We start from the raw sequence: 15610 nt of genomic DNA, 5'->3' as shown, positions 1-15610 counted from the left end.
TGGATCAAGGGTTGGACTTGATGATCTCTGAGGTCCCTTCCAACCCAGCCAGTTCTATGATTCTTTTCAAATAAACATCATGAAGCTGCTGATTATCCTCCAGAGAGCCTCAAACTACCCCCTCTAATAGCAAAGCCTTCCAGGGTACTGACCATGCATGGTCATGTCAAGGAGATAAAGGAAGGCAATGGCTTTGGTTCTGCAGCCAGGGTAGATTCCATCTTTCAAGGAACAGAACTGCAGCTGAGCCTATCAGAAAGCAGCCCAGGTAGTGGCCCTGTCCCAGAGCTGATCACAGGGGGTGACACAGAGAATTTCTTCCCTTGTATTCTCCCAACCTCAGAGGCTGAAGCACTGTCTCCCTCCAAAGAAGAAACCTGAGACCTCTCCATGTACTGTAAATACCCTGCATGTTCAGCTGCCTGTTTCATGAAATGACAGGAAAGAACAGAGGTCAAGTGGAGCTCAGCATGGGTAGGAACAAGAAAGTGGAAAAGCCACATTTGCTTTAGGGTTAAATTAGGTTCATTTGCCTAGAGGAAAAAGTGCCTTCTACATATTATGTTACTTTTGCTTTTATTTTCTCTCCACTCACCAGAACCAGTAGCTTTCTTGTATCTGATGATGTTTTAAAAGCTGTATGTAAAGCAGACAAACACTAAAAGCCTAAGAAACCCCTCTGCAAAATAACAACAGCAAAAATACCCCCACATTTGAGGAATGTAGAACTTTAAAGATAAATAATTGGGCCTATGACTGTGTATATATTTTGAAACATTAGCAAACTGGAGTAACTAATACTTTACACACACTCTAAATGCATTTTTCTGCCGACAGTTGTCATTCCATGACCTCTTCCCACCAAATGTGTTCTACCTTGTCTTGCATATTTACCTGAAACATGAACAGAAATGTCTTACCTTAATTTCTCTGAGCCCCTGTGTACATTTATGAACAAACAAAACCCATGCACTGAGCCAGAGATGAAGGTGAAAGGAGTCTTTTACTTTCTAAGGCAGAGGAATAAATTAATAGGCTGCTTCAGACCAATCTATGAAACCTTCACACCTAAGAGGACTTTCAGAAAAGGAATGGATAAATTGTTCCAGTGCATCCCAGTCTGTGTCTCGTGATTATTTCATGTGAGTGATTCCCTCAGCCATGCTCAGGGCTCATCATGAATCCACAAAAAGTCTTCTCTGCTGTAAGATATGCACCTAGGAGACACAATCAGAGGAACTCACTGTAACATCACCTCTAAAGATGATGAAAAGAGCAACAACCAAAGAGAGCAATATATTGCCTTGTTAAAAGTTGCAAGACACCATCCTTAGAACGTGCTCCTCTGCAAATGGAAGGTCTCCAATCTTGCTAACATTTATTTCTGCAGAATTCACTCTCTGTCACACGAGCACTCCCATAAATTACTATAATTAAGTCATAAAAAACACATTTGCAACTTTCTATGTAGCATGGCTCAGCTGATCCACATGGAGAGCTCTGGGCACAGACAAAGAATCTGACCCATCATAGTGTTGCATCCTATCAGTTCCTACCACAATTTTTTTGTTATTTCATGCAGATTCGAGAGGATTTATGACTTCATTTTAAAAGCAATTTACAGAGAGTCCTCATTTAAAAGATGATTGTGTTCCTCTAAGTAGTTAGATATATACATAAAAAACACAAATGAACACTGGTACTGTAATTCACCTGCAATGAAGAGGTTGTTTTCTTCTCTCAAACACACCAGAAATGGCTAAAGTAATATATATAACCCCCAAAGCTATGGATAGGATCCAAAACTATCAGTCCAGGCACGGGGCTAGCATGGAGATAAAATACACAGCATCTTGTAAGTTTAAATATCTAGCAGCAAGAAGCAGCAGAGCAGATGAAGTCAGCACGACTGCAAACTGAAGGAAAGAGCTGAAATTAAAAAGGATGATCCATGACAGTGCAACATTTGGTGCCAGGATGGAGGAGGGAAGCTCAGGAGGCAGCAACTGCTGCCAAAGAGGGACAGATGCATGTGCTCTGCTCTCCCATTCTCCCTTCAGAACTCCCAGAGATCATGTTCTACTTGTCTAATAAAAGCCAGCTTTTTAGAAAAAAGCTGTTATGCTGCCCCATAAAACATCTGCTGGTGGCATGCTGAACAAATCCGAGGTGCTGACCTCTGAGACAGGGCAAAATTTCTCCCTTTCAGAACAATGTTGTACCAAGGACTTACAAGGTCCTGTAGAAATCCATCTCGTGGAACTAGAACAGCATCTCAGCAGAAAGCCCCTCACAGAAAAACACTGGGATTTCTCTCCAATAGCTCAAAAGCAACAGCTGAGCTGAACACCTGGGGATTCCTTTGCAGTGCAGGAAAAGAAGGGAGAATTTCTCAGGTGCAGTTCATTGCTGTCATTTTAATCATTAAGTTGAAATGACTCAGTCCCTGAGCTCCACTGAGTGCACTACCTGGGTCTCACCCACTATAAGGACAGAGGAATTCATATTAATCCTTTCTAAATTTTCTTCAGGCACTGTTTACCAAAGGATTGGTAAAAAAATTCTTAGAGATGATGGCTACAGAAGACGTGAATGTACCACTATCTTATAAAATTATCTGGAATATTGTTGTTTTCTTTCTTTTATTCTTTATTATTTTATTTTATTATTTTATTATTTATTCTTTTATTGAGCAAGATGTAGTGAGCTTCCAACATTGAACAATTTAGTAGGAATTGACCACAAAATGTGCTTGGTCTGCAGCTGACAAGAGAAGGATCCACTTAAGGTCTCCACTGCCACACACACAAAAAAGCTTCAGTTTAAACTATTTATTTGTGCTCCCTATAAAGTCAAAGCTTTGAGCAACCTGGTCTAGTGGAAGGTGTGCCCCCCCATGCAGGGAGGATGGATCTAGCTGATCTTTAAGGTCCCTTCCAGCCCAAACCATGCTGTGATCCTATAAGCACTTTCCCCTCCCAAGGAAATATCTATGGTAAAGGCAGGGATCATGTCAGGAGGATGCTTATTCCTGCTTTTCCTTTCTGTGAAGCAGCATCTCCTCCCAAGGGTTCCTGTAAAATATCTGGGAGTTCTGAGGTCTTAAGTTCTTTCTTGTTTCAACATCAACAGAGCACTGAAATTGCCTTCAGCACACAGACAGCTGCTACTCTCTAGTTTTTCCCCAGAAATAAAATAAAATAAAGGAAAATTTTCATTTAATTTTTAGTTCTTCAATTCAATAACTCAGATAAGTTATCTCAAGAAATACTCATGGTAACCTTATTAAGTCAAGCTCTCCAAGTGCTACCATGACATGGAGGTTTCACCTGAATGTTTGGGAAGGACTTTCTCAGAGCAGTTGTTCAGTTAAATGCAAAAACTGTCAGCTTGTGTCCAAAAAGCTCAGTTTAGGGAATCAGAAGCATCTAAATTCACCATAGTAATGTAATCATTAAAAGAGTTGGATGAATCAAAATCAGAGCAATTTCCTTGGCAAAACCCAGGGGAGGTTCCAGGGCAGGTGGGCATCTGGCAAGTTTTACAGGGATTCCTGCCATCCCCAGTACTTGTGTGGGAAAACAAATACTTTGGGAAAAACACCAGGTAGTCAGCAAAAGGCACTTGTAACAAGTGCCATCATTCATCTGAGCAGCTTTTTCTCTCTAAGAGGCAGTGGCAATATGTAAGAGAGAGTGAGATTACAAGGGAGAGCCAGGTTATTTGCTTTGATTAATCACCTGGAGGGACATGCACAGCCAGGAGAGGGGACAAAGCTACTTAAAAATGAGAACAGAGAAGAGCCTAGGGGCAGGCAGTCTTTTCTGGGGCCAGAATGGATTTGTATTCACTGCTGTGTGGTTACTTTGCACACGAGATATATGCAAAAGTGATGCTTACCAAAGGACAGTGCTAAGAGAGTCAACGTGGTGGAAATAGTTTTGTTGAAGAACCAAAAAAGGGCAGTCCTCTGCTTCAATATATCTTTGGCCTTGCTCAGCTCAGTAACTTCACAGCATTTGGCAGGGTACAACCATTTGGCTCTGCTTCACCAGAAAAATAATTTCCATTTGTGATAGAAGGATTAAATACAAGTTTTCATAGGAATCTGAGCCACCTAATGTTACAGTAAAAGGAAAGGCTGCTAGCACAGTTCAAGAAAAAACATTCAAATGATCCTTTAGCTCTTTCAACTTCCTGTCATTACTTGTCTCTAACTTAATCCAAGTAGATAGATAAAATAGTACAACCAGGTAGTGAGCCCCAAATGACCCAGGAGACATTGATCTTAGGTCACTCTTCCCAGGAAGTCTGGGGACAGAGAATATAAATCTGCATGGAATGGGAAGCAGGACCTCAGTTCAGTGAAACTCAATACATGCTTAATTCTAAGCATGACATTAAATTAATCTTTATTTGGAAATAAAGTTTAAAAACTCAAGCATCTCCTGCACTGAACCCACCACAGGACTTCACTGTTGTCTCTGACACTTGGGGAGCTGCCTTCATGGAGCATCTCCCTATGAGCTCCTGAATAAGGGTATAGAGGGGATTTTCTTCATCCACTGAAGATCATGCATGTGCCAAGTGCCTCTCTGAGTCACAGCACACAAAGCAAAACTGTTTAAGGCCACCAGGAGCTGGACTTGTCACCTTACATTGCTTTAGGCTCCCAAATATCCAGTGGAAGAAGAAAGCACTACCAAGGAACAATCTATCACTTCTGTTTTAAACATCTACTTTAGGATGCACTGGAGAAAAAACACACAGGGCACCCAGAACAGCTCAGTTTTAGAAGTCATTGCTACCCAAAGGAATGCCTATATCTCAGCCAAGCAAACTCTGATCTATCTGAACAGTCTCTGCCAACATCATTCACCCATCCATTTTTATCACACTACACTCCAAGGCCTCCTCCCACAGGCTCTTCCAGTCCTAGATCATCAAATGTAAGCTCTTAATCTTTGTTTTTTTATCTCTCTGCCTGCGTGTTCACACCTGAAAAAAATAAAAAAGCCATCTCCCATTCTGGATCAAGACTTAAATCAGCTGGTGATATTTGTTCTCACTGTCCATGGAATGCTGACACTGGTACTTCCACAGCCTCCACAAATTGTTCCTTTGACCCCAGACTTATGATATTTCACTGCTGCTGACCAGTGCCACCAAAATGGCTCTTAGAGAGTTCTTAATTCTCTTTCTTTCCACCCATTCCTTCTTCTCTTGGGCTGGAGCCCATCTCTAGTGTTTGAAGAGCACCTATCACAATGAAATTGAACTCCAAAACTGGAACAAGAGGAGGTCTAACAATGGACTTTCACTACCTGGAGGGGAATCTCAGAGGAGTCAGACTCTTCTCAGAATTTGATGGCAAAAGTACCAGAGGCAGACATCATTCACAAGTTACAGCTAAGAAAAATCTCACAGGACACAAAAACTGAGGCACCGTGGCAGTGGTGCAAAATCATAATGAAAACATGATGCCAAATGCCACGAAAAGGTATTTTAAAAAATATTTTTATATTTAAAGATAGAATTTTATTTTAAACTTCTTTTATCTGTCCAAAAGAAAGAAATACTGAGTGTCTTACAGGACTTGAAAATATCCATAGACACTTTTTTTTTGAGAAAGCAGGGGTTTGCTTCACCAAAGAGGGTCTCTCAAGTTCAGGATGGAATTAACAGCCCCAGTAGACAGGACATGAGGGAAGATGAGGAAAAATCTTCACTCCATCTGATTTAGAGCTCACCTAAAATCCTGTCATGTACTCTGAGACATCATTCTTGGCAGCCAAAGGGAAAAGTTGGACTCTGCATTGGAAGACAGAAGGAGCAGACTGGACCCTGGATGATCCTAGACTGGACCCTGGATGTCCCTGCCTCCAAACCCAGGGAAGAGCAGGAGAATTCCTCTGGGGACTGGAGCTGAGGAAGCAGCAAGGTTACCCCTGGGAAGGCCACACCATGAAGTGCAGCCCCGAGTGCTGGCTCATGGGCCACCTCTCTGCTTCTCCTGGCATGAAACCCAAGCTGTGTCTGGGCTGTGGGAGGCTGCTACTGCCACTCAAAGGGAATCAGTTCAGTCCCTGGATGAGATGCCTGCTCACAGAGCCTGGCTGCCAGCCCTGCAGCCAACCTGCTTGGACTCATCAACACACTTCCTTTTATTGGCTTTTGCCTCCTTCCTTCCTTGGAAAGGTCCAGGGAAAAAACCCAGCCCTGCTAGAGGACAAAACTCCCAAAACTAAGGCAGCACAGAGATAGAACCTAGGGAGAGAGCCTGTCCCAAAGCCCTCAGAGGTAGGTGGCTCCTTTCCAGTTCTCTAGAACTTCAGCTACAATTACCAGGGCAAGGGTTTAGCATTGCAGTGAGGACAGCTAATGTATTTTAATCTCCATCTGCATTGCTCACTATTTACTTTCCCAGCATACACAACCCAGAGTGGGAAGTTATTCAGCCAGGATTACTCACAACTCTACAGAGTTTCATTTTCTTAACGAGTTTCGTTTTCTTACAGCTCTGTTGAAGAAGCATCTCTCAGCTCCTGAGATACCAAATGGATTTGCTTTCTTATTTAGTGACAACAAGCAGCCTTTCTGCACAAACACATGCCATTTCATTGATCATTCCCAGAGAAGGAGAGCTTCCAAGTTCTCCAGGAATTTAGCTCCACAATAGAGCTGTCAATCCTGGGAATGAGATGGAGCAGCACGCTCCCAGCACCTGACTCTCCAAGTAGGTTCAGGAGCCAGAGGTCAGGACAGGACATCAAAACCCATCTCAGTGAGTTGGCTTTCTCAGGACACTGCTGTCCCTGTCACAGCACAGTGTCCCTGTCACTTCCCAAATGGCACAGCCTTGGTCAAGACCGTGGAGAGCAGGCAGAAGTACTTGTGAGAGTCAGCCCAAGTGATTCCAGAGCTAGGGAACTGATCAGTAGGAAAGCAGAACATATGTTCAAAAGCATTGCAGGAAAGATTTAACAATTATCCCCAGGCTGGCACTGGAATTTATGAAATTGATGAAACTCAAGCATCTGTTAGTTTACTTGTTGGCTGGCTGATCACAGTGGTAAATGGCCAGTTTCTATTTGTCTTGTGATAATATCTGTGGCAAGGTGTATCCAAATCTTCAGAGGAAAGAAAAAACCCCAAACATAAAAAATTCTTTACCCAACACTTGCCAGTTCAAATCATGCAGCTATTTTCAGAGATATTATGAAAAAAGGAAAAAAAAAAAAAAAAAGAGAAAAGAAAAAATATTAGCAGTAAAATAAACTAATTCTGTCTAAAGAAATAATTTGATAAGGCAAGCCAGCAGGAAGTTTTTAGTTGGCAAGGCTGGTTGTTATGAATAGAAAGATAAGGAGGAGAGTGTTTATGCTTTGATATTGCACATCTCCAGGAGACAGGAGGTGCCCCAGGGCTCGCTGGACAGCTCCAGCTTCCCATCCAAGAATTAATGGTTGCACTTTAAGGGAGGAAAGATTTCATTTGGGATGAAAAGTGGTGGAGGATAAAAGAAAGAAGGATGTGTACACGATCAAGATTTGATCTCTGTATTTCAGTTTATAGACACAAAGTGGCAAAAGAAATTCCCTCAGGAATGTGATGTACGGGAGCAAATGTTAATCTAAAGTAAAACAGCTTTTCCCCAAAGCCTCCTTCTTGGGTTTGCAGTGCTACAAACCTAAAAGTAACATATAGTAAAAAGGATCAGATTCAGAGCTGTTACTACCCGAGTTTCCTCACTTCCTCCTCCCTCAAATACCTGCAGAACTATTAAAAAAGACAGAAATGTGCAAATGTCTAATAGTAATATATTTTTAAATGTGTTTAATGATGTATAGGAAGAAATAAAACCAAAAAGAATAGAGAAAGAAGTTGATATTATCCACTGCTCTGCTCTTATTGTGAACCCCTCAGCTCCTCACATCACAAGCAGGATGTCACAGTAATCTCTAACACAAAGCAAGCTGATCACAGAATTCCAAGCAATGAAGAATTTTCCTTGGAGGAAAATACCTCCCTGAGAGCCCGGAGCAATAGGAGTGCAGCACACCCCACCTAAGCTAATAAATCAAACGGTGCAAAGGTCTGTTTTAAATACTTAATAATTTATACTGTTAATTCTTTAGAATGGTTCCTGGCCACAGTTTTGCCCCAGGCACCCCAGCAGTATCTCAAACTGTTCCCAGGAATGATCTGGGAGTCAGGCTGCACCATTCTCAGTGAACACTCTGCCCATTCGGGGAGCTGAAGGAGCTTAATAGCAGGGGCACAAATGCCAGCAAGGCATTTGCCCTAAAGGCTGAAGAGCTGTCCTGGTATTCTTGATGTACTAATAGAGATATAACCTGTGGGACTGCAACTAAACAAGTGTGCACCTCTGCAAGAGCACAAACTGGAGTGAGATCCCTGCCCCAGCTTCAGCAAAGGCACGTGAGGAGCAGGACAGGCAGATTTTAGAGGACTTAATCACTATTTCTCCTTTGCTCTGGACAGAATAATAATATGTAAGCAGATGCCTTATATGAACAAAAGCTAAAGGCTGCCTTCTTTTCTAGCTATGAACATCCCTGAAATGTTTCATGGCAGAACTACCAGTCAGCCAACATCATCCATTCTTCCTGCATACAGCTACCTCCTTCAAATATCCAGTAATTACTGCAAGATGGCTACAGATTTCAACTCTGCCAAAGTACTATGCCAGAAAAGGCTTCTCCTGATGAGATGTTTATGCTGGAGTAATTCACAGTAGGACTGAATTTTGGCAGTCTCAGACCAGGAATATTATTTAACTTGTCACCACTGGCTGATACACTTAAACTGCTCTGGCTCTTTTAACAGCTTTAGGAGAGCATATGAATTCTAGCAAATTTTGCTTTTGTTTTTGATAAATGCCTCTCCCACCCCTCCAAATTACATGAACTCAGAAAGGCCTCTACATCAAAATGTCAAACGATTCATTTGTCTTTGTTTTATGGTTTGTTTGTTTGTTCTCTTATTCAAGTAAATGCATTTTCCAGTGTATCATATGTACATAAACCCTTTTAGAGAACATAAATCTCCGAGCCTGCTGTGCAAGTCTTCACCCATTTGCTGACCAGCCCTGTGAAATCTGACAGGTCATTTGCACCAGCATGTTCATGTAGCAGATCTAATTCTGTACTAGAAAGCTGCCTCACTTTGTAAGGGTTGCAGACCCTGCAGTTCCCATAAAACCCAATTGCTCAGCTGCTGTGAAAATTTAAGCTTCCTTAATCGTGTAGGGGCCTGCCCCCACCACCAGCTATGCCTTTGCTCAAATCCAGAAATGTGAATAAAGCCATTGACTTTGAGTCAACTTTCAAGTGTTTTCAAGCTAAACATGAATTTAAGAGCTTTGGAGTGGAGCCAAAGTTTTAAAAGGTTTCTCTTAGGCTTCTTCTTTGGTGCGAAGTTTCATCGGGCTGTAAACAGAGATACAGATTTACCAACAACAAGCAGATGAAAAAATACACCACCACCTCCCCCCAAAAACCCCAAAACCAGTATAAGCTCAGCAGCTTTGTTACAACTGTAGCAAGAAGGGATGTTCTATATGTGAGGCTGAAAATCATCTTCCAACACACTATTTCCATGTACCACACAGGCACACACTCGAGACTCCATCACCTACAATTATGCTGCATCCCAACAAGCTCCTCCATGCAAACACACTCAGAATACACTCAAAATTCACATTTCTCTAAGGCTAAATGCATTTTATGGCAGCTTGACATCTTGGCTCATAATTTGTACTACTTTTTTATTTTTTTCCTTTTAAGGCAGCTGTTTTGTTTTTAAAGCAGCAAAGTAGCTACCAAAATTTACAGAAATAATCAGAAGTTACAGAGGAGTTGGAAACCTGCCCATAGACTACAACTACAGAGAAAGCACATTTTTTGATTCATTGAAAAAGAATTAATCTGGCACCTCTGAATGTCTGGATACTTTTGATAACTTCATTGGGAAGAGTACCCTGCTCTGTACATAAACTGAAATATTCTTATGGACCAAAAGAAATCAATAAGGGAAAACACAGCCTGGAAAAGAAAAGAACTAAGAAACAAATATTAGGAAGAACCTTTTTGGGACTGGAAACACTAAGTTAGACCCATGACACTCTGATTCTATGTGTAGTGATCTCTAACCGGGGAAAAAAGACCCTGGCAGAGCTGAGAAAATACTCCCTGTTTTCTAAGCAAACTACTGCTAAACCTTTTAAGATTAAATTGTTGCTTGCCTTTGTAGTGTTTTGCTTTTCCAGACCTGGCTTCCCTCAGAATATAAGGAAACAGAACAGATGTTCTTTCTTCATCTAAGGCAATGTTAAAGATGGGCCAAGTACACTACAGGCCAGGAGGATCATTGCCACTTTTTTTTTATGCTGTGGGAACAGCTTTTACAAATTCTGCATGAATCAATGCAAGATCCTGCTTAATCTCTCCCACTTGTTTTGCAAGTATCACTTACCACACTTCAAACTATCACTTAAACCAAACAAGCCACTAAAAAAGCCTGAGTTTGGAGTGTGGGCTGGGAAAGCTGTTTTAAGTCCAGGCTGACACAGCCCAACCTCATCCTCACCTCAATCCAGCATCACCCAAGGGGAAGCTTGTGAGGAAAACGGACCAGGAAAAGCCTCTCTGCTATTTCCCTCCAGAAAAACTTGGAGCAAACACCTGGATGGGTGGGCAGGCTGAGCCCTGCCCATCTCCACCGCAATTTGCTGATCCCCGAGGTGAAAGAGTGAGCGGTGCTGAGCACATGCTGAGAGGAGAGGGGACCAGGGGGAGAGGCTGAGGACGATGGGCACAGGAGAGGGCCACCCACTGCCCCATCGTGCCAGGAAAACCCCTCTCTTTTAGGACAGGGAGCTGCAACCCCGGTGGTGAACCTTTTCTGGCAAGGAAAGGGGATGGGGAGGTGGCTGCTTGGCAGAGAAGGGGTGACCAAGGAGGGCAATGGTTCAGCCCAAGGACTTATTGAGGGTACCCAGAGGTGAGCGGCCATGGGGTGCTCCAGCGCCTGGAGATGGGCAGGAGCATTAACCTCAGCCGGGACGGGGGCTCTCAGAGCCCGGCTACGGGTGGGATCTCACCGGGAGCCACCGGGACGGATCCCGCAGCTCTCGGGGGCAGGCGGAACCCGTGCGGGAGCAGGTGGAGTCCCCGGACGGGGGTTTCTCTGTAAACCCGGGCACGGAAAGCATCCGCGAGGGAGCGGGTTAAGGGTCCCCGGACGGGGAATCTCAAAGCCCGGGGCCGGACGGGATCGGTAAGGGAGGGGGCAAAGGTCCCCGGACGGATCCCGGAGGCGGGCGGGACCTGTGAAGGACGGGGCACAACCCCGATTCCCACACTGACCGAGCGGACTCCCCACCACGGTCCTTGGACGTCCCCCACCTTCCCTCCCTGCCCCCGTACCACCCCTTTCCCCGGCCTCGGCACTTACGGGCAAGAGCAGGAGCGCGGCGGCCGCCGCTGCCGGGAGGCTGCGCTGCGGCGCCCGCCCCGCCATGGGGCTGGGGGGGAGGAGGAGGAGGAGAGTGTCCCCCCCGGGGTGGCCGCTGCCCGCTTAGCCGGAGCCTCCACGCTGCCCCGGAGCTGGCATCTCCCCCCGGCTGCTGCCCTTGACCCCTGCCCGCCGCCGAGGAGCCAACCCCGGAGCCTCCGGCGCGTCCCAGGGCAAACCCCCGGGAGGGAGGGAGGGAGCCGGGCGGGGGAGCCGATCCCGCCCTCCGCCCAGGACGCCTCAGGATGGAGGAGGCTGGAGGAGCCCCGGGGAAAGCGCGACCCTCAAAGCCTCCAGGATGAAGGGAAAGCTTCTTTTGCCTCTACACGGAATGCAAGAGAAGAGGGATATTACACACACACAGACACACACACCCCACTCCGCCTCCTCTGCTCTGCCAGGCGCCGGGTGCCATAGGAACTCCCCTGCTCAGAGGCTTGCAGAAGCTATGGGGTAACCCCCTCCCCAAGCATTAAACGCAGTGGAGATTCCGTCCCCTAAGCGATGGGTGCGATGGGGATTCCTTCCATGCAAGCCTCCAGAAATAACGGGGATCTACTCCACCCTACACCCCATATACTGCAGATTGTTCTTCCTCAAAGCTTCCGTGAACAAAAGGGTTCCCCCTGCCCAGGCTCCAGATGGTTTCCCCTTTACAATATTAGATGCAATGCAGACAACCCCACAATCCTCCAGGAACAACATGAAACCCTTCACTACCACCCCCTTCTTCCAAGCATTAAGTGCACCCAATGTTAACCCCATTGTCCATGAACTGTGACCAGGCACAGAGTGCATTGTGGTTGCCCCACAAAACTCCAGAAGGAAGGGTGAATCCTCCCAGGTGCCATGTGCCATGAGAACCACCTGCCAGCCCTCCAGAAGCAAGGGACACCCCTCCAGCCCTAGAGGCAGTGTTGCTAGGTGCAGCGAGGACCTCCACCTCCAAGATAATGAGCAGCAAGTCTTCCAGGCTTCCTGGATCCCTCAGGAGCAAGACTTCCAGGTTGTTGGTAGCCAAATTCATCAGCACACCTTCCCCCAAATCTCCTAGCCTGTGGGGTTTTCCCATTGCTGTTCCACAGATGCAATGGGGAGCCTTTACTTCCCCAGGACCAAGTCTTGTAAGACTCTCCAGCAGCTTGTCTTAGCTGGGAATGTAACACTCCTCCAGCCAAGCAACCCCAAAGCAGCCTGTGTGGCTGTTTCTTGTGCTCTTGGTCTCTTAAACAAGAGACATTTGTCCTGCTCTTTTCTTTTATGGATACTTGCCAGAGTGGACCCCTATGCAAGGGAAAGCAAAACAAAGTCACCTTCATGCCATAAATGCACATTTGCCCAAGGGCTCCTCTGCTCTAATGCCCTGGAGTGGCTCTTGGAGCTGAGGAAATTGGAGTCTCACAGATTTGGATACTCAACCCTATTGGGACCCATCAACTCCTGGGCCCAACAGAGCCTTATTACTCCCTGCCTCCTGCATCCAGCCAGGCCCCTCCATACAATGGATGTGTTTGTGGTATTGTTAGACTGTGGGCATCAGGCCAAGCCCTGGTCTTCCCAGTGCCAGCAATGAGCCTAATAAGATTATTTTTCCTCTGCTCCATCCCATCTGCTCAGAGGACAGCCAGCTGTGCTGTGAATCATAGTCAGTACCTGCCCACAGCTGGGGCTGGGACTGTCCCCAAAAGCTCAGCTGTTTCCCCAGGCACACAAACCTCAGTCACAAGTGTTAGGAAGCAGCAGACAAAACCTGCTCCTTCCCAGCCCAGCTGCTGGATTGCCACAGGGAGCAGTGTCATATACTGCCCATATACTGCCCATATACTGCCCATATACTGCCCACCACAAAACCAGACCCGTTACCCGTAGTCTCATTTAAGGGACTAAGTGCCTTTTCATCCCTGAGACACTGCTTTGTCCACCACCCTTTTTGTTGTTTTTTTAAAAAAATCAAGACCAATTGGAATAAATATCAGGGTGGCACAGTGGAAAGAGCCCCAACCAATTTTCAGGGTTTGCAAAAGCCTAGCAAGCCTCACTTAGAAGAAGTACCTGGATGTCTTTCTTTGGGGTCGTGCTGAGTTATTTTGCCTCTTGTCGTCTACTTAGAAAGGAATAAAACAGCAGCTTCTCACCCTCTACACCTACAAGGAGGTTTACTTATCACATGAAAGAATCCCACTTAAAACAGCATGAATATCACAGCAAAGAGATGGGCACTTAGATACACTTAGTGGACCTAGAATCCTCCTAACAAAATGGCAAAAGTTCACAAAAGAGCATTATTTTCTCTGCTCCTCTGGTTATTCAGTGCTTTGAATGCATTTAAATATTTAAGCTTGCCAAGTTTTCCCTCCTCTCTCAGTTGCACACCAACATTTGTTTCCTTGCTTTATTAAAAGAAAACAAAAGCCTAACTCAAAGTTGCATGCCTCCAATTAATATGAATGCTTTCATGAAAATGCAAAAGGAAGAATAAATCCATCACAATTTTTTCCTGCATTTAAACATCCACCTCCAGGACTGGAAATTCACATGCAACAGGATTATGTGAACTCTTGAGAATTGTGGTGCACAAGCATAGGTCAACTGCCCTGAAACCAGAAAGGTTTTCCAGCATGCTGCTCCATGGCTTTCTGTTATCATTTATCTGGGTTTATTGCATTGGCCAGAGCAGAAGCCTCAAAATGTTAAAATCTGTATTGAAACAGAACAAAACAACCTGAAATTTTGACTACCTAAGGATTGAGCAAGTCATTCCCTCAGTCTCATTTCTAGGGCTTTTCCCCTTATGGCTGATTGCAGAGTCCATCCAAAGCTTTTCATTGACTGGGTTGCTTTTAAGGTCACTCCCCTTCAGATCCCCTTGTGGTCTTTAAAGGATGAGTTCATGCTGAAGCTTTTCCTTCCATCATGGTGTGCCTGGGACTCTTCTCTCAGTCATCTCCTTTTACAAATTTATATGAACACCTCTCTGGCTTTTGGGGTGAAATTGGACAGAGATAAATGAAGACAGAGAGACAAATACAGACACAGATCTATGCACGTGGCATGTGAATATGGCATAGGAAACATAAGCCTTGGCCTTTTTAGGAAACAAAGACCCATGAGATCAATATGCAGAAATTTAGCAATGCAGGAGAAGAAGGTGATAATGCTGATCAGCTGGATGGAGTGAGTCTCCATATGGGATCATGGCACTGATCCAATTGCTCAGTTGTTGTCCAAATGACTTTCAGATATTACTTGTGAAGATGCCCATACAAGGAGGACTCCCCCTTGTTTGGTTGTGTTTTTTTCACTTTTTAAAGCTCCTCAAAGGACTTATATATTCAACTCTCAGCCTGCAAGTATTTCCACTGCTCATAGTGGTGAAACACTACAGAAAGCATTCCTTGCTGGAGGAAGGGCATGGCTAGTTCTTGGTTAAACATTTAATATAATAAGGTCTTTGCTATGTCTGGAACCCTGAGGAGTTTCTACAATACAAGTAATTACCTTGATAAACAGTTTTAATAACAACCACAAATATCACACGGGACATAAGTACCCAAAGGGTGGAATCAGTTCAAATCAGGTGCCATCTTTGTATCTCTAAACTACTGGATGACCTCTCAGAGGGATGAGATATCTTTCAGTTAGAGTAAAGGAAAGAAAAAAAAAAATCAAATATGTCCCTTCAGGTGAGATCCAGAGCCCTTTTCTATGCAGGTGTTATCATCAGAGCAGTGGCAGGGATGACTTAACTGGACTGCTCATCTGTGAGTGGGACAAAATGGGTGAAAATTATGGGTGCTGCATCTCTCCTGTGAGTAACTGGAATGAGCACACTGTCTCCTCTTGCAATTGAGCCTGGAATGAAAGAGCTCTGGGGTCAGGGATGTGGAGATCACAGCCCTATGGTTGGTCACAAAATGGTGTTTGCACTTTTTCCAGACCTCCAGTGAATCAAAACCTCCAAACAGCTTGTGGTCAGCTTTTGACCCAATCTCAGCCTCCCCATGGGTCCTTTCTACACTCAGTGCAAAGTGTGGATTTTACTCCCATTGTTAGTAATCAAATGATTACTTAC

The 15610-nt window shown here is 44.8% G+C and overlaps 1 protein-coding gene across 1 annotated transcript in view; it reads right to left on the bottom strand.

Moving 5' to 3' along the window:
* The window catches only part of CRHR2 (corticotropin releasing hormone receptor 2), a 144497-nt gene extending 132635 nt beyond the window's left edge, over positions 1 to 11862 (bottom strand). Inside the window, exon 1 of the mRNA XM_071734607.1 lies at positions 11479 to 11862. Within this exon, the coding sequence (XP_071590708.1) occupies positions 11479 to 11544 (66 nt within the window). The 5' untranslated portion in view covers positions 11545 to 11862. The remainder of the gene's footprint in view (positions 1 to 11478) is intronic.
* Positions 11863 to 15610: the final 3748 nt, after the last annotated feature.

The sequence above is a fragment of the Heliangelus exortis genome, chromosome 2 (genome assembly GCF_036169615.1).
Source record: "Heliangelus exortis chromosome 2, bHelExo1.hap1, whole genome shotgun sequence".
NCBI lineage: Eukaryota > Metazoa > Chordata > Aves > Apodiformes > Trochilidae > Heliangelus > Heliangelus exortis.
This window is presented reverse-complemented; position numbering and strand designations above follow the sequence as displayed.